This window comes from Macaca fascicularis, chromosome 3, assembly GCF_037993035.2.
Source record: "Macaca fascicularis isolate 582-1 chromosome 3, T2T-MFA8v1.1".
Taxonomy (NCBI): domain Eukaryota; kingdom Metazoa; phylum Chordata; class Mammalia; order Primates; family Cercopithecidae; genus Macaca; species Macaca fascicularis.
In genome coordinates this window covers 3,047,474-3,070,266 of record NC_088377.1, presented here as the reverse complement: position 1 = coordinate 3,070,266, position 22,793 = coordinate 3,047,474, and the positions used below count along the sequence as shown (strand labels likewise).

The following is a 22,793-nucleotide window of genomic DNA, read 5'->3' as shown; positions in this document are numbered from 1 at the left end:
TTCGATTACAGTTTCATGCTCTTCCTCCTTGTTCTTGAGCGGAATTGTCTTCCCCATTGTTCTTGTTCTGTAAATTAGGGTTCTCCAACCCCTAGGGCCACAGACAGCTACTGGTCAGGCCACACAAGCAGGAGGTGAGCCTCGGGCCAGTGAGCAAAGCTTCATCTGTATTATCAGCCGCTCCCCATTGCTCGCATTATCGCCTGAGCTCTGCCTCCTGTCAGGTCAGCAGCAGCACAGGATTCTCCTAGGAGGGTGAATCCCATCGTGAACTGCACATTGGAGGAACTAGGTTGCATGCTCCTTATGAGAATCTAATGCCTCATGATGTGCCCCTGGCTTCCATCATCCCCAGATGTGACCATCTAGTTGCAGGAAAACAAGCTCAGGGCTCCCACTGATTCCACACTATGGGAAGTTGTATTTTACTCTATATTACAACATAAAAATAATAAAGTGCACAATAAATGAAATGTGTGTGAATCATCCTGAAACCACCCCAACTATGTCTGGAAAAACTGCCTTCTATGAAACAGGTCCCTGGTGCCAAAAAGGCTGGGGACTGCTGCTGTAAATGACTAAGAGAGACCAGGCCTCCCCCTTTCCATTTGCTGATTTTTGTTACAGATTAGCTGTCTGCTTCATTTCCTGTACCCAACTCAGACCTGATAGTACAGAGACCCCATGACTGTTTCATCTTCGGTGGACCCCAAAAGAAAAAGACCACCTCGACTAATCAGACCGTTGTAACTATGCATTAGGCCTTATACAGAAAGATGTTGAAATTGTTAGGCTTCCCGAAACGTTGGCTATAGAAACGACCCCAAATTTCTACGTTTGAGAACACTGACTTCCATTCTTTGTAATGTTTCCTGGGCGGCACATCAAGCTGCGCATTTGACTAAACTCTAGATTCTGACACTTTTGATGATTTTTGGTGGACAATTTTTGTCATTTTATTCGTACATGTTACCTCAAACCCAGTTTATGGCTGGGCATGATGGCTCACGCCTGTAATCTCAACACTTTGGGAGTTTGAGATCAGCCTGGGAAACATAGTGAGACCCCGACAAAAGAAAAGAAAAAGCTGGGCGTGGTGGCTGGCTGCCCCCGTGGTCCCAGTTACCGGGGGGCGGGGGGAAGGGGGAGGATCGCTTGAGCCTGGAAGGTCGAGGCTGCAGTGAGCCGTGATCCCGCCACTGCACTCCAGCCTGAGCAACTGAGCGAGACCCTGCTCCAAAGAAAAAGAAAAAGAAACACCCGCCCCCGCCATTTACGTGCACAAGAAGTCCATGTGCAGTTAAGTGTAAGGTTTATTTTGTGGTATTCCGAAAGCTGCCCCGCCGCCTGCCCGTGCAGACACGGCCGGGGGCCAGGTCCCCACAAAAACCTGTGCGGAGTGAGGGAGACAGGAAGAGCCCAGCGGTAGGCGGAAGGCACGCGCCGGGGACACTCAGCGGCGAGGGCCTGCGGGAGCCTCCAGCGCGAGAAGGGGCCCGATCGCAGGGCAGCGACCGCGCCGCGGGACGCCCGAGCTGCCGGGAGAGCGAGGGCCGCGAGACCGGCGTCTCCAGTCCGGGAGCATCCAGGCTCCCTCACCGTGCGCGAGGCCCGCCTGCCGAGTCCTGGGCGCAGCTCTGGCGCAGGGCCCCGCGGGGCGCCCACTGCCGAGGGAGGAGGAAGGACGCGTCCCGGGAGCCCCGCCCCGCCTCCCACTTCCCGCCTCCCGGTCCCCGCGCGGCCTGCCCGGGCGCCCTTCCGTCGGAGGCCAGGCGCCGCGAAGGCCCGCCCCGTGAGGCCTCGCGCGCCCCGGAAGTGGTCATGCCGCGGCGCCGAGGCCGGAAGTGGCTGCGGCCGGCGGCAGCGGGCGGCAGAGGAGGTGCGACCGGCTCTGGAGCTGCCTAGCGCGGCCGGGCGGGCGGCGCCGCTCAGGCTCGGGCTCGGGCTGGGCCCGGCGCGGCCTCGGGGCTGCCCATGGGGCGCGGGGGGCCGGGCCGGTGACGCCGGACGCCCATGGACGCCTCTGAGGAGCCGCTGCCGCCGGTGATCTACACCATGGAGAACAAGCCCATCGTCACCTGTGAGTGCCCGGAGGCGGGGAGGGCGCGGCGGTCGTTGGGCTGGCACGGGCCCCGGCCGTCATGCACCCGGCGCCCCCAGACCTTCAGTTCCCGGCGCGCTTCGGGCTGGGCCGCTTCCTGGAGGTGTGACCGGGGCTGCGGCTGAGGCGGGGCCCTCCGACTTTTCGGTGACGCCCTCTGACCTTCCCGCCGGGCGACCTCTGACCCCTGGGGGCGCCCTGCGAGCCGGCTGCAGTTGGAGCCGGTGGAACCCGGCGGACTCTGCCCGGGACTGGGCGCGCTTCGGCGTCGAGGGTGAGGAGAGGGGGCTGCCGCCGCCCCGTCCCGCCCCCGTTGAGCCGCGCACCCGGGACCTGGGGGCCCCGGGCTTTTCCGCCGGGCGGTTTCCTTGCGGGCCCCCTTTCCCTGACTCCGGGGAAGTCCTTCGGTGCTCGCAGAGTTGCAAGCGTTGGTGAAGTAGGAACAGTTTGTTGCGGGGTGAAGCGTCAGGCAGAGCCGCCGGGACTGCTTTGCCTCCTTGACGCTTCCCTACCGCGCACTCAAACCATTTTACGGATGAGAAAGCCGAGGCTCGGGCGCTTATGCAAGCTGCTCCCCGTGAACGGCGTCCCGCTCGAGTCTACACTAGGGACACCCGGTGCCTCTTGGGTGTCGTGTCCTCCCCCCACCCCTCTTTTAATGCATACACAAAGGAACTATTTTTCTGTTAGGGGAAAAATATTCCCTAAATTTTACAAGTGTGACTCTCCGGAGTTAAATACGGTTAGGAACAGTGAGCTTATGAAATGTTGGTTGGCTTTTTGATGACTTTCAGAGAGGTGTTTCAAACTATTACGATTTTTGACCTTTGACAGTATTCTGTATTTTCATGCATGTATGCAGTTAGTTTTTTCTAATTGCCTTTCATGCTTTGAAAGGAAGCACTCCCTATTGCAAAATCTGGGTGCCAAGGCCACAGTAGAGTATGTCTTGAGAACTCCTGTTTCCTTCTCGCTCTGTCAGTGGGGATGCACCTGCTCTGTTCCTTCCTGTTAGATCCCTGAGAAACTGTATATTTAAGGTTGAATTTTGTTGCTTCAGCTTTAGATGATAGACTTCTTTCTTTCCTTCCTTTTGCTTTATTTTTTTCTCTTCCTCGCTCCCTCTTTTTTTTCTACAGAGACCTGGACGAGATAATAGACTTTTCTTAGGGAAGTGGACTGTGTCTCCTTTAAAATTGGAGACTTGCATAGTTAAGCAGTAGCCGTCTTTTTTCCTTCCCAGAGTGTTTGTGAACTGGAGGTCTTTCCCTACCCTGCACTTGCAGCCCCAGAGGGCAGATGTGGATAGAGCTGGTCTGGAAGCCCTGCAATTTCCCGAGTGCTTTCCCAGTGCTGGGGAAAGATGAAGCCATGTGCAGTTCATACTAAGTTTCACTGTCTTCCAAATGTTGAACGTTTTTCTCCTGAAGTGCTGTGCACATTGTGAGTGCTGGATACATATTAATTGCCTGTGTGGACATCCACACATCTAATTATATCTTCTACCTCCTAGCTTGCTTACATTTCAATAGCAATATGTATTTATAGGCATTATGTAAATACATTTCTGAGGAGAAAGTTCCTAAGTTCTGTTGGATTCAACTGTAACTAAAGGGGTAGAATTTATTATCTCGATAGTCAGTGTTGGAGATATTTAATGTTTAGTTTTGTACATGCGTGCATCACGGACAGCTGAAGGATGCAGTTTTCTTTCTTACAGATTTATTGGATTGTCATCTTGGTGGAGGTTTTTTCCTGTGTTTTGAGCAGCAGAGTGAATGGTTTTTTGTTTTTTTTCTTCTTCTTCTTCTTCTTCTTTGAGTTGGAGTCTTGCTCTGTCACCCAGGCTGGAGTGCAGTGGCATGATCTTGGCTCACTGCAACCTCTGCCTCCCGCGTTCAAGCGATTCTCCTGTCTCGGGTTCCCGAGTAGCTGGGATTACAGGCGCACGTGGCCACGCCCGACTGATTTTTTTTTTTCCCCAGTAGAGACAGAGTTTCACCATGTTGGTCAGGCTGGTCTCGAACTCCTGGCCTTGGGTTATCCACCTGCTCAGCCTCCCAAAGTGCTGGGATTACAGGTGTGAGCCACCACCCTCGGCCTCCAGCAGCATAGTGAGTGTTAATCTCTGCACTGATACTACACTGTCTTAGAAGGTGCAAACTGTCATTCATTGGAGTCTCAGAAGAGAAAGGGGCTTCGGTAGACTTTCAAAGTTAACTAGTTAACTTGAAAAATGATCAGTTTACAAGTGAAGGTTTTTTTTAAAAAAGCTGACTTCATATTTCACACTTGAAATTATGTTGTGGTATATCTGGGACTGAAGCTTTAGGAAGCACTTGGCCTGGTTTCACTTCATACCTTCATCTTGCTCCCCTCTTTCAGCTATACATGTTTTGAAAGAAGGTAGTATGAACAGTTGCTTTCAAAAAATCCACCCAGAGGCTAATTAACTCTTAACTTTTTACTATTATATACATAGTTCTCTTAGTCAGCAACATTTTTGTTTTCAAAAACCTTTTTAATTTTTTTTTTTTTTTTTTTTGAGACGAAGTCTTGTTGCCGAGGCTGGAGTGCAGTGGCGTGATCTCAGTTCCTGCAAGCTCCGCCTCTGGGGTTCATGCCATTCTCCTGCCTCAGCCTCCCAAGTAGCCGGAACTACGATCGCCCGCCACCAGCCCGGCTAATTTTTTGTATTTTTCGTAGAGACGGGGTTTCACCGTGTTAGCCAGGATGGTCTTGATCTCCTGAACTCGTGATCCTCCCGCCTCGGCCTCCCAAAGTGCTGGGATTACAGGTGTGAGCCACTGTGCCCGGCCAAAAATCTTTTTAATTCTCACTTGAAATGTTATTACCTCAGATCTGTTCATTTTAAAATGAAAGTAGAGTTTATGCATGTTGTTGAATTTTTTTTTTAATAGAATGTCTAATATTTTACTTCAGTGAAAATGCATTCTGCTTAGACCTTTCTGGGAAGAATATAGAATGTAACTGGTTCAGGTGAATTTAAAAACTGTTTATAGGTAGGGATAGAAGAATGAAAAGTTCCCAAAGATTAAGGGTGACTAGATTATTACTTTAAAACCTAGCTGATTATTTTGCTTCATTTTATTATTACTGTTTTTAGAGATGAGGTCTCGCTCTTTCACCTATAGGCTGGAATGGAGTGGCATGGTCATAGCCAACTGCAGCCTTGCTGGGCTCAAGTGGTACCGTCCCTTAGCCTGCCAGTAGGTAGCACTACAGGTAGGACCCACCTCAACGGCCTGAATTATTTTAATAATATTTTGAAGCTCTCCAAATGGCTTTTTTTTTTCTTCCTGGGACAGAGTCTTGTTCTGTTGCCCAGACTGGAGAGCAGTGTTGCGATCTTGGCTCACTGCAGCCTCTTCCTCCCGGGTTCAGTCAGTTCTCTTGCCTTGGCCTCCTGATTAGCTGGGACTACAGGGGCACACCATCAAGCCCAGCTAATTTTTGTATTTTAATAGAGATGCGGTTTCACCAGGCAGGTCTCGAACTCCTGACCTCAGGTGATCTGCCCGCCTTGTCCTCCCAAAGTGCTGGGATTACAGGCATGCGCCACTGCACCTGGCCTTAAATATTTTAGTAGACTTTAGTCCTGATTAAACCTCCTGCCTAATGGGCTCCTGTGAAGAGGGACTACCTCAGCAGAGGCCTTCTTAAACTCAGAACTAGTTAAAGCTTGTAAATATGGAAGTGTGTATGTGAAATGTGCAGGGATGGGAGCTGAACAGTTAGTGGAATTAATGCTTTGACTGAATCATAGCAATGGGAAAACCTGTAGTATAATTTATTAATCATGAAAAATGCCTGGCAAAACTGAAACAAATCCAGCAGATCCATTTGGTCTAAATTTAAATTTTAGCGTAGATTTTTTTTCAGCCACAGGGTCAGTTTTCTGTTTTGAAATAAGAACTTGGGTTTCTGGCCCAAGGGTGTATTAGGAAAGACATGTTCCTTTTCCAGCTATCTCATTCAGTTAGTGACAAAGTTAATGTAATTCCAGTGATTTGTGGCTTTTCTTTGTTGACTGTCATCATAGCTACAATAGCACATACCTGTTATTACCTTGGAATTGAATAGTATCTGAACAATAATAGTGCCCTCCCTCTAGATAATCTGTTTTCACTAGTCACATCTATTGCCTGTTTCATTTTTCTGAGTCTCTGTATTTGGGGTTCCAGGTCCGATATTAGAAACTTTTAAAGGGGAAAACAGGCAACAGAAATGAGCAGATTTGTAGAGCTTCGTATCTGGTTGGGCTTTGGGATTTTCCTCTGCAGGTTAAAGTTTTAAAATTTGCACATTGAAACTTTCTACTAAACCTGAAAGTGTGGTGCTTGTGATTTAACCACCACCAGTTTTACTACCATAAAAGTCACTTGAAATGTCTGTTTAAATGGGTGAACATATAATAAATGCAGATCTTGTTCCATATTGAATTCTCAAGGTGATGTTGAACCAAAGCTTGAAAAAGTAGGAGGAACATTCTCCTTAGGAAACCTCAGTTGTCACATAGAGTATATATTTGGAGGCAGGGACTAACGGCACTAACAAATGTGCTTACTGTGTCATTTCTACCCGAGCATGGTTAAAAACCATTCCATTTTGTGCGCATGACCTCGGTTCTTGCATACTTTCACAGACCCTCGGCTGTGAAACGGGTAGAGTACTAACCTCATTGGGTTGAGAAGGGGTGTGTAAAGCACTCAGGAGAATGTCAGGATTATAGTCAGTGTGCAAAAAAAGTTACTAAGGAGAGATTCCTCAGTTTTCTCTGTTCACAATGCTTTTAGTGTCTCAGTAATTTTTTTCATGGCACCTCTAGACTAAAAGGAATACTTAAAAATTCCATTTATTAAGTAGTTAGGTTCCAGTAATTTATTAAATATTATGTACTAACAGGAGCTATTTGAAAAAAACATATACATTAGTTGGAAGAAAAAAATATTTTCATCATTCTTCCTAACCACAGCAGTGTGCTGCGGGAGGTCAGGCCTGGCAGCAGCTCAGTGGCGCCTCTCACCTGGGGTTCTGATTGGATGCTGCTGCTCCCTTAGATTTTTTTTTTTTTTTTTTTTTTTGCTTTTTGGTGGTACTTGCTTTTCATCAGAGCAGCCACCCTGTTTTGCAATGATAATGATGCCATTGAAAGAGTGGAGCTCTGATCTGATGTTGACACTGTGAATCCCTTATGTGGGATTCCTACACCACAAACATTGCTGTTTCCTCGTGAATCTAAAACATCTCTTGGTGCCTCTGTGACTGCGTAGTGTGTGGGAAGTCTAGATACACGGTTTGGTAGCCCGTGCTGTTAGTGTTACTAGCCCAACTCCAGGGTGGATTTGAACTGATACTTTAGAAGTGAAAAGCTTCCTTTCTTTTCAGCTCACATACCTAGTTTTCTACAAGATGTGTTTCTGAAGAGTTTCTAGTAAGTTCTGGCTTATGCAAATGAAATGGAAAGGTCTGATTTTTCTTTTTCTTTTTTTTTTCTTAAGTGCTGATGAATCTCTGAAATAATGAAGTATGATGCAGCTTAGGCAACATAGAGGATTCCTATGTCTACAAAAACAAAAATAAAAAAGTTAACCAGGTGTGGTGGTGTGCGCCTGTACTTCCAACTACTTGGGAGGCTGAGGTGGGAGGATCACTTGGACCTGGGAAGTCGAGGCTGCAGTGATCTGTGATTGTACCTCACACTGCAACCTGGGTGACAGAGCAAGATCTGGTCTCAAAAAAAAAAGGCTGGGCGCAGTGACTCACGCCTGTAATCCCAGCACTTTGGGAGGCCAAGATGGGCGGATTGCGTTGCGAGGTCAAGAGATTGAGATCATCCTGGCCAACATGGTGAAACCCCGTCTATACTAAAAATACAAAAATTAGCTGGGTGTGGTGGCGGGTGCCTATAGTCCCAGGTCCTTGGGAGGTTGAGGCAGGAGAATCGCTTGAACCTGGGAGGTGGAGGTTGCAGTGAGCCGAGATCATGCCACCGCACTCCAGCCTGGCGACGGAATGAGACTCCATCTCAAAAAAAAAAAAAGTATGACAGGCATAACATACGAGCCAGTGTTTTTTTTTTTTTTTTTTTTTTTTTGAGGCGGAGTCTCGCTCTGTCGCCCAGGCTGGAGTGCAGTGGCGCGATCTCGGCTCACTGCAAGCTCTGCCTCCCGGGTTCCCGCCATTCTCCTGCCTCAGCCTCCCGAGTAGCTGGGACTACAGGCGTCGCCACCACGCCCGGCTAATTTTTTTTTTGTATTTTTAGTGGAGACGGGGTTTCATTGTGTTAGCCAGGATGGTCTCGATCTCCTGACCTCGTGATCCGCCCGTCTCGGCCTCCCAAAGTGCTGGGATTACAGGCTTGAGCCACCGCGCCCGGCCACGAGCCAGTCTTTACTTAGAGAGTTTTTACTGTGTGCTTCCGCCAGAGGCCTGCCAGCTGACAGTGTGATTGTGTGGCTCACCCCTGCTGAAAGCTGGTTGTCTTAGTGGAAATACAAGTAACTGACTTGAGGATTTTTTGTCATAGAAAAGTGTGTTGCCAGTTGACAGAGTGTCTTCACTGGAGTCGCATGCTTTAGCGTGTAAGTGTGTGGTTTCAGAAGGTCGCACACTGATCTCCAGGCACTGAACCTCCCACCCCCATGCTCCATCTCTGGATCCAGTGGCTTTAGATCTAGAGTTACAGACCAGCAATGGCAGAAGACTGCAGGGTCTTTTTTTTTTTTTTTTAAGACACGGTCTCACTCTGTCACCCAGGCTGGAGTGCAGTGGCATGATCTTGGCTCACAACAGCCTTGACTTCCTGGGGTGAGGTGATTCTCCCGCCTCAACCTCCTGAGTAGCTGCTTGTGCACCACCATTCCCAGTTAATTGTTTGTATTTTTAGTAGAGATGGGGTTTCGCCGTGTTGCCCAGGCAGGTCTTGAACTCCTGGACTCAAGTGATCCGCCCTCCTTGGCCTCCCAAAGTGCTGGGATTACAGGCATAAGCCACTGTGCCCGGACTGCTGCAGGGTCTTAAAACAGTCAAAACATTCCCGCCTCAGTGCCTGCCTCTGTGGTTGAGTTTGCCTCAGAGCCCCCTGTGGCTTCCTCTCCTGTGTCTCACCTTCTTTCTTCCTCAAATCTTTCCTCTACCTGCTCTTAACATCAATTTCAAATATAGTCACAGTATTTTGGCCTTAGAGAATATTTGTTTTTAAATTAAAAATCGATAACCTTGGAGTCATTTGTGACTCCTTTTTTCTCTCACAACTGACATTTTCTTTGAAATATATCTAGAATCCAGCTATATATAGGGCCTGCCTGGATAATCTGGGATAATCACATCTTGAGCTCCTGAACTTAATTAAGTCTATAAAGACCCCTTTCCCGAATAAGATGACATTCACAGGTTTTGAGGGTTAGGACGTCGTGGGGCGCCATGCCACCTGCCGCACCAGTCTGTGTTAGCTACCAAGCGCGCAGTGGCCGGCATCCACCAAGCGTCTGTGGTTTTAGATAGCTGCGTCTGTCTGTGGAGGTTTGTCCTTCCTGTACTCCTGACCAAGGGAATGTTATCTTGACATTTGGGCTTTGGAGTTCTAGATGTGGATACAAGGTGGGGTGACCCCTTAGAAAAAGTCCAACCTCTTCTGTACTCTCTCTCTCTCATGTGGCTTTTTCGACGTTTTTACCTGGTGTTTCATTTCTGAATGTTATTTTAGGCCCCTGTTTGCAAATTTTTTTTTTTTTTAAACAGTGACGGGGGACTATTGTATGTTTGGACATTTTTCTTTTTTTTAACTGAGATCTGTTAGCAGTTTGAAGCCATTGTATACATTTCAGAGTTAGCTGGGTGTGGCAGTGCATACCTCTAGTCCTAGCTGCTTGGGAGATAGGCCAGAGGATCGCTTGAGCCCAATTTGAGGGTGTGGTGAGCAATGTTTGTGCCACTTCACTCCAGTCTGGGCAACAGAGTGAGACCCTGTCTCAAAAATAAATAAATAAATAAAATAAATAATTTCAGGGTTGAAATTTGTCAGTGGGTTGAAATGACAGTGCCATTTGTCGGCACTGTCAGTTCACCTAGACCAGTCAGCAAGCTCTAAACATCCAGGTTGATGAGAAGGGCCGACAGAAGTCATTTTGAAATTGAGTTGCTGAGGGCTAGTTTTGCTGTGACTGGCCATGATCAGTGTAACTGTTTAGTAGCACAGCTCGGACCAGTATTAGCATGTCTGATGACTGCTGCTTTACCGAGTACTTAGGGAAGGCAGACACCATCTGTTCACATGGAAGCAGGGAGGTTTGTCCCTAAAATTATGCCTCTGAGAAAGCCTTTGCCATATAATTAAATAAAAATGTTACTTTAGCATTCTAAGAATTGAGTAAGTCAACTATACACTAGAAATTTTTAGCATAGTCTTACTCATTCCAAAATTAAATTCCTATTCTGAGAACTTGATACCCAGCACTGTCTCTGCTTCTCCTGTAGTCTGTTCTGTCCTTTGGGGATCCTGGGTTGTCTAGCGTGGAGTATGGAGGAGTTGGGCTGTTTTCATCGGTGAGCAAACATTTACAGAGCACCTATTACATGCCAGTTACTGCTGAAGGGGCTTGGGTTATGTCAGAGAGCAAAGATCCCAACCCTTTGAGAGTTTACGTTCTAGCAAGAAGAGATGGACGATAGACAAATTATGTTAGGTGACAAGTGCTATGGGAAAAAGAAAAAGAGAAGGATAAGGGAAATGGAAGAACTATAACATTTCACATATTTTATTATAAAAGTTTGCAATATGTATAAAAGTAGACAGAATATTATGAACAGACCCTACAAACCTTTCACCTAACTTGAATAGTTAGGTGAATTGCCCAGTCTTGCTTCTCTATACCCCTCATTCTCCGCAGTCTTATATTATTTTGAAGCAAGTCTCAGACATATAATTTATCCACAAATGGATGTTATGGACTGAACATTTATGTCCCTTCCTACACACCGAAGCCCTGACTCCCAGTGTGCTAAGAATAGGAGTTGGGCCTTTGAGAAGTACCAGGGTTAGATGAGGTTCAGGAGGGTGGGCCCTTTATTATGGGATTAGATGAGGAAGAGTGAGAGGACACCTCCCCCTTGAAACAGGGAAAGACCGTCTGAGGATAACAGCGAGGAAGTGGCTGTCTGCAGTCTGTGACACAGGCCTCACCAGAAACTGAATCTACTGACATCTTGATCTTGGGCTTCTTGGCCTACTGAGCTATGAGAAAATACATTGCAATTTTTTTTTTCTTTCATAGGGTCTTTCAGAGAAAAAAAAATCTGTTTTCTGAGCCACCCAGTCTATGGCATTTTTTTTTGTTTTTAAAAATTTTTTTATTTCTTTTTTTTCTCTTTCATGGTATTTTTTAATTACACCTAAAACGTTTCTTTCTTTTTTTTGTTTTTGTTTTTGAGATGGAGTTTCGCTCTTGTTGCCCAGGCTGGAGTGCAGTGGCACAATCTTGGCTCACTGCAACCTCCGCCTCTTGGGTTCAAGCAACTCTCCTGCCTCAGCTTCCCAAGTAGCTGGGATTACAGGCACACGCCACCACGCCTGGCTAATTTTTTTTTTTTTTTTTTTTTTTAGATGGAGTTTCACTCTTGTTGCCCAGGCTGGAGTGCAGTGGCGCGATCTCGGCTCACCGCAGCATCCGCCTCCCAGGTTCAAGCGATTCTCCTGCCTCAGCCTCCCGAGTAGCTGGGATTACAGGCACGTGCCACCATGCCCAGCTAATTTTTTATTTTTTTACAAAGATGGGGTTTGTTAGTAGAGATGGGGTTTCTCCATGTTGGTCAGGCTCGTCTCGAACCAGGTGATCCACCTTTGCCTCCCGTAGTGCTGGGGTTACAGGTGTGAGCCACCACGCCCGGCCCTAAAATGTTTCTTAATACCAAATATTCAGTGTTTAAGTTTCAAATGCGTCTTAAATGTCTGTTTTTAAAACTGTTTGAATTAGTATCCAAATGTAGTTTTTAGATAAATCCTTTACGTCTCCTAAAATCTTCATGTTCGCCCTGTCTCTTGTTTTTTCTTTATGACTTGATGAACCTGGCTCGTTTGTCCTGAAGAGGACCCACTGCCTAGACTTTGGTAGTTGGAGCTGGAGGCTGGGTCGGCTTCAGGCTGGATTTTTTGTTGACAGGTCTGTTTCATGGGTGGTGCTGTTCTTCCAGCAGGTACGTGGTGTCTGATTGCCTCTCCTTTTGGAAGTTGGCAGCCATTTATTTTCACATCACTGATTCCCTAAAGGTTGCAAAATGGTGATATTCTCATTTCCCTATTTCTTTTTCACTTATTTCTGTTTGTTTTTTTTTTTTTTTTTTTGAGACGGAGTCTCGCTCTGTCACCCAGGCTGGAGTGCAGTGGCCGGATCTCAGCTCACTGCAAGCTCCGCCTCCCAGGTTTACGCCATTCTCTTGCCTCAGCCTCCCGTGTAGCTGGGACTACAGGCGCCCGCCACCTCGCCCGGCTAGTGTTTTGTATTTTTTAGTAGAAACGGGGTTTCACCATGTTAGCCAGGATGGTCTCGATCTCCTGACCTCGTGATCCGCCCATCTTGGCCTCCCAAAGTGCTGGGATTACAGGCTTGAGCCACCGCTCCCGGCTCTTTTTCACTTATTAGCTGAACTATTTCTGTGAAAAATGCGTGTGTGTACACATATGTGCATGCATGTACATGCATACATTTACAGTCATTGGTTACCCAGTGGTACAGAGAGGCATTATATACTCGATTCTTTCCCTTTATGTAACCATTTTCAAAGTGAGTTGGTTCACTGGCATCCTTCAGAGGTGATCAGTTGGCGTGTTTTTGTTGTTTGTTTATTGTGACTGTGAACTTAATCATTACGAACATACTTGGTGTGTTTCAGTCCATTGCATTGTTGCCTCGTTGGCCAGCAGGTTGTTCTCCCTTTGGCCAGGGAGAGTCTCATTTCATGTTGGGGTCTAAGATGGAGGCGTCTTTGTCAGATTCTTTCTTATCTAGCATGACAAGATGTTCCGGGCTCATTTTGAACATTTAATGCCCTGATCTGCACTTAGCAATCGTCAGGGAGTCCTGATTCCTTTTAGTGAAAAATAGTATTTCAAGACCATAGTCTGCAAGCTTGGGCTCCTAGTTGCTGTGAGGCCTTTTCAATGGACAGAGCTAGGAATAGGTATAGGAATTTTTGTTTGTTTGTTTTTTGTTTTTGTTTTGAGACAGGCTCTTACTCTGTTGCCCATGCTGTAGTGCAATGGCACGTTCTCGGCTCACTTCAACCTCTGCCTCCCGGGTTCAAGAGATTCTTGTGCCTCAGCCTCCCGAGTAGTGAGTAGCTGGGATTACAGGTGCATGCCACCATATCTGGCTAATTTTTGTATTTTTAGTAGAGACAGGATCTTACTGTGTTGGCCAAGCTGGTGTCAAATTCCCGACCTCAGGTGATCCACCCACCTTGGCCTCCCAAAGCATTGGGATTACAGGTGTGAACCACACTGCACTGGCCTAGGAATTGTTCTTTGTTTTTTGTATTTTTAAGATAAAATACATCGTAAGTTCACCTTTTTGATGAAAACTCAGGGCTGCAGGGTTTTAATTAACAGCTCCGTCCTCTGTGTTTTCTGTTTTCCACATTGAAAATCCTAATTCTCATGGGTACTTGAGGAGGCTAGAGTTAGAGGTTCCCTAGCTCATGCTGTTTCAGTCACCTGGAGAGCTTGTGGACCCACAGATGGCTGGGTCCATTCCCCATTTCTGAATGAACAGGTCTGGGTGGGGCCTGAGAATGAGCATTTCTAACAAGTGCCTGGGTGGGGCCTGAGAATGAGCATTTCTAACAAATGCGTGGGTGGTGCTGATGCTGCAGGGCCAGGGGCCCCTGAATAGAGCATCACGTGATTGCTCAGTTGCCTTCAGTTGCTTTATCCCTCACTACACAGTCTCTTGAGTAACACTATTAACTCCACCATCAACAACAGGACTAGTGATGGACTAGGGCTAGGAGTGTTTTTGACGGTTCTTATTGGCATCTGGACGTATCCCACAAGGAATGAACTGTCAAATTACTGAAGTTGTAAAGTTACTTGTCATAGCTCCTCTCTGAGATTATACCACTAAATGTATATGTATACATTTAAGTTCACTTGTTTTATTTTTCCTGATTATTTTGAGTGAAAACCTTTAAAAAATCTAATCGCTTTATAATTATATAAAATATTTACTTCCAAAATTAAATCTACAAAATGAGATCTGTTTAAAGAAGTCTTGTGTACATTCTGTCCTCTCCATGCTAACTCCTCCCTTCCTAAGTACTCCATCACAGTTTTCATGGTTTTCCTTCCACATGAAAAACATATTTGTATTTCCCTTTCTTAGCTTAGACATTGACAGCTGCGCACACTGTCCCACGTCACTTTCCCCCGGACTTCACTCACGCTGGGAGTGTGTTGAGATCGTTCTCATTCCTTCTGGCCGTGTAGAGTCCATGGTGTAGATGTTCTGTGGTTTACTCCGCCAGTCGCCTCTTGGTGGAATTTGAGTTGTTTTGTCTTTTGCTGTTTCCAGTCGTTGTGCACAGGTAGCCTGTCTGTGGCCTTTCCAATGGGCCTGCTGGGACGGAGCCCTGCAGGGCGGGTTGCTGGGCTGAGGTCGATGGTTATGTCACTGTGCTGATGCTGCCTCAGTTCCCTCCTGAATGCTTGCACCATTGGGAAGCTGCCTGTAGCCTCACGGAGAAGCCAGCCCTTGAACAAAAGCTGTGGGGAAGGGGAGGTCCGGGGGAAGACCAATTTGGGAGCCCTTCTGTCTGAAGCCTTAAGGCATTGGGGTGCCAGGAACAGGAGTGTTTCTTTCTGACTTGTAAGTACAGTTCTGTGGTTCAAACTGCTACAGGAACGCTGTGTTTATTTTAGAAAAGTACACACTGTTAAAGGCTGATTCCTCAGTATTCTTATATTCATGTGCATTTATCCAATCTTTTTGTTTTTAAACTCTTGAACTTTAAGTTTGCTCTCCAAGGGCCAGAGAAAGCAACTTGTTTCCTTGATTAGAAGAGTTCATTCAACTTAACATTCTTGGCCTGTGTGTTCTTGTCTTTTAAGTTAAAAAGACTTTGGGATTTTCTGTCTTTTGACTAGTCTGTATGTGTAGTAGTTCCTTTTCTGCAAATTTCCACGGTAGGAAACTTGATGAACACTAATGTATGGGTTTTCTTTTGATCCCACCTACAGTGGGTAGTATTTTCATATGACTGGGTGCTGGGAGAGAGCAGCAGAGGGCAGGGGTGTGTGTGTGTGTGTGTGTGTGTGTGTGTGTGTGTGTGTGTGTCAGAGGGAAGGTAGAGACCACAGGAAGGACCCGGAGGAGAGCCAGGCCAAATGGGTGTAACGTTAAGCCAGCGATGAAATGACGGGGTGTACTGAGTACTTCTTTAAACTTGGCCTTTAAACTTGGAGGTGCAGAATTGTGGGAGGGTTCATTTGCTCTACTTCTCAAATATGTGTCTTCTAATGAAGGGAGGACCGTGTCTATGCTAGAAATGTGGAGTCAGTGGCCTAGTCATCTTAGGGGATAACTCAACCTTGCTTTCTACTTAGAGAATCTGGATAACATCTGGATCCTTTTTCCTGCTTTCTCGTTGACCTTCACTCCCTGCCCCCACCCCGGACTGCGAAGGCCTTTCACAGACAGATACTTTGGGAGGAGCACTGGGGAGGCTTCCATACCTATGATTATGAATTTGATGTTAGTTTTCGCCATGAAAGAGCTCCCAATCTGAAGCATTAATTTTCATTACTGCCTTGACATTATACACGAATTATAGCAAATCTACTTTATGCATTATTGAACAGGCTGAGATGACTTTCCAGTTTGTAACCTTGGATATTTTTATCGTCCATTTGAAAGCCCGTTTTACCGAAAGCCATTGAGGAGAAATTAGTGTATGGTCTATGGACAAGCACATGCATTCTTAGGCTTGAAGATAGTGCCCTCTCTGATCCGTTGTGTTCAAAAATGGACTGCATAATAGTGGATTGCAGCTTTCTTTTGTTAATAGGCTTAAAGAATCATTATTTCTGCAAAATTTTCTGTAAAGCAAATCTTAGATAAATTATACATTTCCTTTGACTTTTTTGTTAAAAAATAGAAACGTAGAAACTTGCTTGGAAGGGCCTTAAAATGAGTTCATCTCTTGTCGTAGTCCAGCCACTCCACTGCTTTTAGTCGCAACTGGGATATGACCCAGCCCCTGGTTGAGGCCCCTAGCTGTGGGACGCTTTCTGTCATTGTTCACCCACCTCCACCTTCAGGTTCTTCTCTCTTAGGCCATAGCGCTTCTTGGGTTGAGTTAAATCCATTTCTCTGTCTTTCCCACTCATTAGTGCTCTGAGACCTACGAAGCCCTACAGAATAAAGCCAGCCTTTTAAAATAAGACAGCCTCTTAGATGGCTGAGGACAGTGTCTTGTTAACAGGTTGGAACACTCTAAATGTCTCCAACAATTTAAGATAAAGTGAGATGTATTTTATTAGAAAACCTACTGTTCCTTTTACCAAGATTATACTAAAGAATTTGAAGAAAAGTTGTCCTGTATCAGAGTATCAGCAAATATTCAGACTCTTTATGTCAATTTTTTTTTTCCCAACATAAATCTCCAAATAAAAGTATTAGCTTTGAAAATATATCCTGTCAGGTATTTAGGAAAGCCACAAACTGATTGAACATTGTTTTTCTTTGCCACTCTCTCTTGGTTGCAACTTCGGGATCCTTTTATACTTTTGTATAGGTAAGACCATCACGGCTTTGCGCGTTCAAGAATTGGTTCAGTAAAAAACAGATGACAGAAATGTTCACTCTGTCTGCAGAAGTCCTTTTGGAACCCGTATTTTCAGCCAACCATTGTTAAAACAACTGCTGCAGAGTAAGTAGTAAACTGGTTAGAATTAAGAAGTTAGGAAGGAGCACAGGGCAGTATTGAGTCCCAAGCTAAGCTCCCTGGGTTCGAATCCCAGCCTTGGTGTTCATTTGCTTGATGCTGAACCAGTTAGGGCAGTTCTTGATGCCTTGGTTTCCACATGAAGGTTCAGAGAGTGAGTACACGTGAGGTGGCTGGGGCATACCATGCCCACCGTGCTGTCTGGAGGGACAGTGAACAGGCGGCCCTTCTCTTGACTCTGTTACCTAGCAATTTTTCTGGGACCCTAATGTGATGGTATTAGGAAGTGGGGCCTTTGGGAGGTGGTTAGGTCATGTGAGTGGAGTCCCCACAAAAGGGATTAGTGCCCTTGTGAAAAAAAAGGGCCCCAGAGATCCCCCACGTGAAGGCACAGCAAGGTACTCAATGTGCTGAAGCCTTGAGCTCAGACTTACAGCCTCCAGAAATGATGAATAAATTTCTACTGTTTATAAGCCATCCTAGTTTATTGTATGTTGTTATGGCAGCCTGAAGAGACTAAGACATTGAATTTATTGAAACGCTACCTGTTACACTAAATCACTGAAGTCGTCTTTTTTTTTTTTTTTTTTGAGACAAAGTCTCGTTCTGTTGCCCAGGCTGGAGTGCAGTGGTGTGATCTCGGCTCACTGCAAGCTCTGCCTCCCAGGTTCACGCCATTCTCCTGCCTCAGCCTCCTGAGTAGCTGGGACCACGGGCGCCCGCCACTACGCCTGGCTAATTTTTTTGTACTTTTAGTAGAGACGGGGTTTCACCGTGTTAGCCAGGATGGTCTCGATCTCCTGACCTCGTGATCCGCCCTCATTGGCCTCCCAAAGTGCTGAGATTACAGGCGTGAGCCACCACGCCTGGCCTGAAGTCATCTTTTTGAATTCTTTCCCCCACTGTGTTTAATTCTTATTTGCTGTGAACATAAAAGGTTTTAAATTACACAAGTAATGCGTGAATACGTGCTTGTAAAAATCTCAGGGAATACGGTAATAATTCAGGAAATAGCCAAGCCTATGTTAGTAATCTGATTGCATGTAACAGAAAATCCAATTGCAACTGCATAAATAATCAGAAAACTGACTGGTCCATGTAATCGGACCCCAGAGCCCTGCTCCCCCTTTCCTGGGGATTCTCTGAGCCTGGGGGCCCATGCAGCGGGCACAGGCAGCACCCTAAAAAGAGTGCCCATGTCCCCCGGGTGGCTGCTGCTTGCCATTCCCTCTACATGTCTCTTCCCATTTGGGGGCTCCAGTGCCTGCTGTTCATCCAGGGTGATGCTGTGCTCCCATGGGCTCTGGGGATCCATGGCGCCCCAGCTCCCTGACCTGCTGCACCCTCTTCTCTCCCTGTCTCCCCAGTTGGCATGAGAGCCGATGGTGGATGTGGAGGCACACAGGGAGAGGGGTGTATGTAATGAAATTGTGTTTTGAATTGCTCTTATAAATTATTTTGGTAGGTCTCCTCTGTCACCAAAAAAAGGAGACCTTAGTTATTGGAGTAAACGGCCTGAGTTGACTCTTAATAAATAGCCTCTTGAGTCAGAACAGTAAACTTGGTGACTTTGTGAACAGAGTTTTCTGAACATGGCCACATCAATCTCAAGTCCCGTTTTGGCTCTTAGGAACTACCTTATTAACAGCTGAGTTCTTTTTTTTTTTTTTTTTTTTTGAGACAGAGTCTCGCTCTGCCACCCAGGCTGGAGTGCAGTGGCCGGATCTCAGCTCACTGCAAGTTCCGCCTCCCGGGTTCACACCATTCTCCTGCCTCAGCCTCCCCAGTAGCTGGGACTACAGGCGCCCGCCACCACGCCCGGCTAGTTTTTTGTATTTTTTAGTAGAGACGGGGTTTCACCGTGTCAGCCAGGATGGTCTCGATCTCCTGACCTCGTGATCCGCCCGCCTCGGCCTCCCAAAGTGCTGGGATTACAGGCTTGAGCCACGGCGCCCGGCCAACAGCTGAGTTCTTACTGGGTTTTGCTCATGCCTCTGTTGCCTGTGGGATTAAAATGAAAAATCAGCCTGGAAGGTGCTCTGCCTTGCAGTTCAGCCCTCAGAGCTGTAGTGACTTTTCTGCTTAATGTTTGGATTAGTTCAGGAAACTACAAAGTCTGTGTTGTTAATTTAATTACCTACCGTGTGAGCCACAATTGAATTCTTTTGGGCTCTTACACTTAAGCTGTTCACCATCTTTGTTTGTTTGTTTGTTTGTTTGTTTTTTGAGACAGAGTCTTGCTGTGTCTACAGGCTGGAGTGCAGTGGTGCGATTTTGGCTCACTGCAACCTCCGCCTCCCGGGTTCAAGCGATTCCCTGGCCTCTGCCTCTCGAGTAGCTGGTACTACAGGCCCGCACAACCTTGCCCAGCTAATTTTTGTATTTTTGGTAGAGACAGGGTTTCACCGTGTTGTCCAGGATGATCTCGATCTCTTGACCTCGTGATCCACCCACCTCGGCCTCCAAATGTGCTGGGATTACAGGCATGAGCCACCACGCCCAGCCTCTCTTCACCATCTTTCATGTGCTCGTTCTCTATACCTCATTTTCAAAGGCATCTCTAATTTCATAAGACTTGATGTGAAGATTTAAGAGTGTGTTAAAATAATGGTTGTATATGCTGATGAAATTGTGATTTTTCTTCACATTCTTAATGCAGCGCTTCAGTGGGTTAGAATTTGGCCTTCACATCTGCATCAGGGGTACTGTCTTAGTGTGCTCGGGCTGCTGCCGCAGAGTCACACAGTCTGGGTGGCTTAGCAGAAATGCATTGCGTCACAGCTCAGGAGACCAGGTCCAGGCATCCACAGCGTGGGCCTCTGTGTCCTTATGGGGCCTTCCTGCATTCCTCCTGTCTGTGACCAAATCTTCTCTTATAAAGACACCAGTCAGTTGGATTAGGGCCCATCCTGAAGACCTCATTTTAACTGAACTACCTTACGAACTTTGAAGACCTTATCCTCACATGGTTATATTCTAAGGTACTGGATTTTAGGACTTCAACAGGTAGATTTTTGTGGGACACAGTTCAGCCCATAACAGGTACTGAGGTCAGATGGTCACAGGTCAGATCCCTACTTACGTCAGGTGACACTTTTGCCACTGTTGGATGTGCTGATTGACCGGTCATCTTCCAGGTGAACACAGGTTAGAGAGTTAGTCCGTGACGGAATGCGAGAGACATTGCTACTTGGCAGTCTCCATTTAGACGAGTCTTACTGTACCGCAGGTTCCCCGGGAGAAGAGCTTGGAGCAGGTGTTGGAGGCAGTTCCTCTTTTACTCTGTGTGGATGTTGTTTGTATAATTATGTGAAGTTACTGTATTGCAAGGACAGAGTGTGAGAGAGGAGAGAGTGATTGTGTGTGTGTGTAGTTTTATATAGAAAACCAAGTGGAAGAGAAGAAAGCTTCCATTTAGTTGGCTTACTTTCCACTTAGCAAAGAGTAATGATTTTTATATACTAATCTTGGAACTGTTTAACAAGACAACAGAAATTGGTAAAGTTAAGAAACCAGAGGCTAAAGATTTTCTTCTTTTATTGATTTCTTTTATTTATTTATTTATTTTTGAGATGGAGTTTCGCTCTCGCTGCCCAGGCTGGAGTGCAATGGTGCAGTCTTGGCCCACCGCAACCTCTGCCTCCTGGTTCAAGTGATTCTCCTGCCTCAGCCTCCCAAGTAGCTGGGATTACAGGCATGTGCCACCACGCCTGGCTAATTTTGTATTTTTTTAGTGGAGACAAGGTTTCTCCATGTTGGTCACGCTGGTCTCACACTCCCGACCTCAGTTGATCTGCCTGCCCCGGCCTCGCAAAATGCTGGGATTACAGGTGTGAGCCATCGCGCCCGGCCTCTTTTATTGATTTCCGAGATGACTACCAAATAAATGAACAAGATGAAAAGTGATAACTTCAAACGAACATTGTTTTTGTGTTATCAAAATGTAGTAGTAGTCCCTTTTTAACCACTGTGTGCCGTGCCTTGTTTGAGGTGACTGACGCGTGGTCTCATTTAATTCTCAGCAGAGCTCCTCTGGCCGAGCTCTTCCCATTTTCCCATTGCCCATGTCCCCGCGGCACAGGAAGGTTAAATCGTCTCCCCAGGTGTAGTCAGCTGGTCAGTGATGAAACTGAGATGGGGACCGGGCAGTGAGGTTCCCAGCACCCTGCCCACTCACCGTGCCATCTGCTCAGAAATGTCATTACCCTTCCTTAGTGACTTGACATTATTATATGAGTTTCAGGAGGTTTTTTATTTTTAGGCTTTTGATAGCAAAATAAGCAGATGTGTTAATGGCACACATCAATTCCCAATGATTTCTTAAAGATCAATATAAAAGCAATTTGGAAAATAGTTTGCTAAAGTAAAGAGGATCCTCTGAGTATAAGAATTTTAGTCATCTGTATTAAAAGGTTCTTTTTTCGCTTAAGTGTAATTCAGTTGTCTCATCATTTTATGAGAACAAAATGGATTTTTCATTTACATTAAAGCGAAGATAAAAGAGCTGAATTAACACTGAGCGTGCAGTGTAAAGTCGGCCGCAGCCAGATTCCTGACTCGCGTCTGCCACTGTCAGCTCTGTGCTCTGAACACGTTGACCCTCAAAGCTGACTTTCCTCGTCCATGAATGTGGGTCATGTTTGTGCCTTTCCTCCGAGGAGTTATGGGGAGGACAGAATGAGAGGGTGGCTGGCAAGTGCCTTGTGTAATACTCGCACATGGGGAGCCACCTATAAATTTTAGCTTCTCCTGGCATTTGGTTGAACAGCGAGTTGATTTTGGTGAAGTTTTGGTTTCTTTTTCTCCATGGATTTTGGCTGTCTGGGAGAAAGTGGGGGCTGTAGAACACAGCAAAACTGGGTGAGGTGGAGCCGGCTCCCTCTCTCCTTAGCTTTGTGTCCTTGGGGCAAGTTCGTCACCTTCTCTGATCCCCATTTTCCTCATGGGGAAAATCACACCCACCCCATGGAGGTGTCATGAGGGTTCAGCTTCATCACATCTGTCCCGTGCTGGGTTTCCCTGAGACTCGTTATGTAGAGGCACAGGTACAGAAGAGTCTTGCGATATTGTTTTATTAAACATAAAATTACCTAAAAACACCAATTTATTAAGCTCTAGAGCCCATTTTGCATGTATTCACCTAAAAATATGGTAACTGAATTTTTTTCTTCCCTTCATAGGTGCTGGAGATCAGAATTTATTTACCTCTGTTTATCCAACGCTCTCTCAGCAGCTTCCAAGAGAACCGATGGAATGGAGAAGGTATGTTGTGTATTTTTTGACTGTATCCCTCTCTTCATTGTTTAAAATGAAGTACATGTTTTTAAATAAGTGTATGTTGTTTAAACATTTATGTGAACAAGTGAAGTAGCACAAGTTAAAAGCCTCAGTTCTAAAGAAACAGTGACCTCATATAATCTATGGGTCTTATTCTTTATGGAAAGCGATGGTTTTCTTTTTTTTTTTTTTTTTTTTTTTGAGACAGAGTCTTGTTCTGTCGACAGGCCCAGGCTGGAGTGCAGTAGCGCGATCTTGGCTCACTGCAACCTCCACCTCCCGGGCTCAAGCAATTCTCTTGCCTCAGCCTCCCGAGTAGCTAGGATTACAGGTGTGCGCTACCGTACCTGGCTAGTTGTTGTATTTTTAGTAGAGACAGGTTTTGCCATGTTGGCCGGAGTGGTGTCGAACTCCAGACCTCAACTGACCCGCCCTCCTCAGCCTGCCAAGGTGCTGG

At 46.3% G+C, this 22,793-nt stretch overlaps 1 protein-coding gene across 9 annotated transcripts in view; it reads left to right on the top strand.

Annotated features, from left to right (window-relative positions):
• Positions 1–1,840: 1,840 nt before the first annotated feature.
• The window catches only part of TRAPPC10 (trafficking protein particle complex subunit 10), a 99,626-nt gene continuing 78,673 nt past the window's right edge, over positions 1,841–22,793 (top strand). For 8 of the 9 annotated variants that reach the window (XR_012431933.1, XR_012431932.1, XM_074033926.1 and 5 more), the window contains exons 1-2: positions 1,841–2,080; positions 22,240–22,321. Coding sequence is in view for 4 of the 9 variants with exons in the window: in XM_045389370.2 (XP_045245305.2) it covers positions 2,014–2,080; positions 22,240–22,321 (149 nt within the window). In the remaining 5 variants the exon portion in view is untranslated. Of the gene's footprint in view, positions 2,081–2,283; positions 2,376–22,239; positions 22,322–22,793 lie in introns of those variants that run through there. The other variant, XM_045389368.2, reaches the window with a different exon arrangement.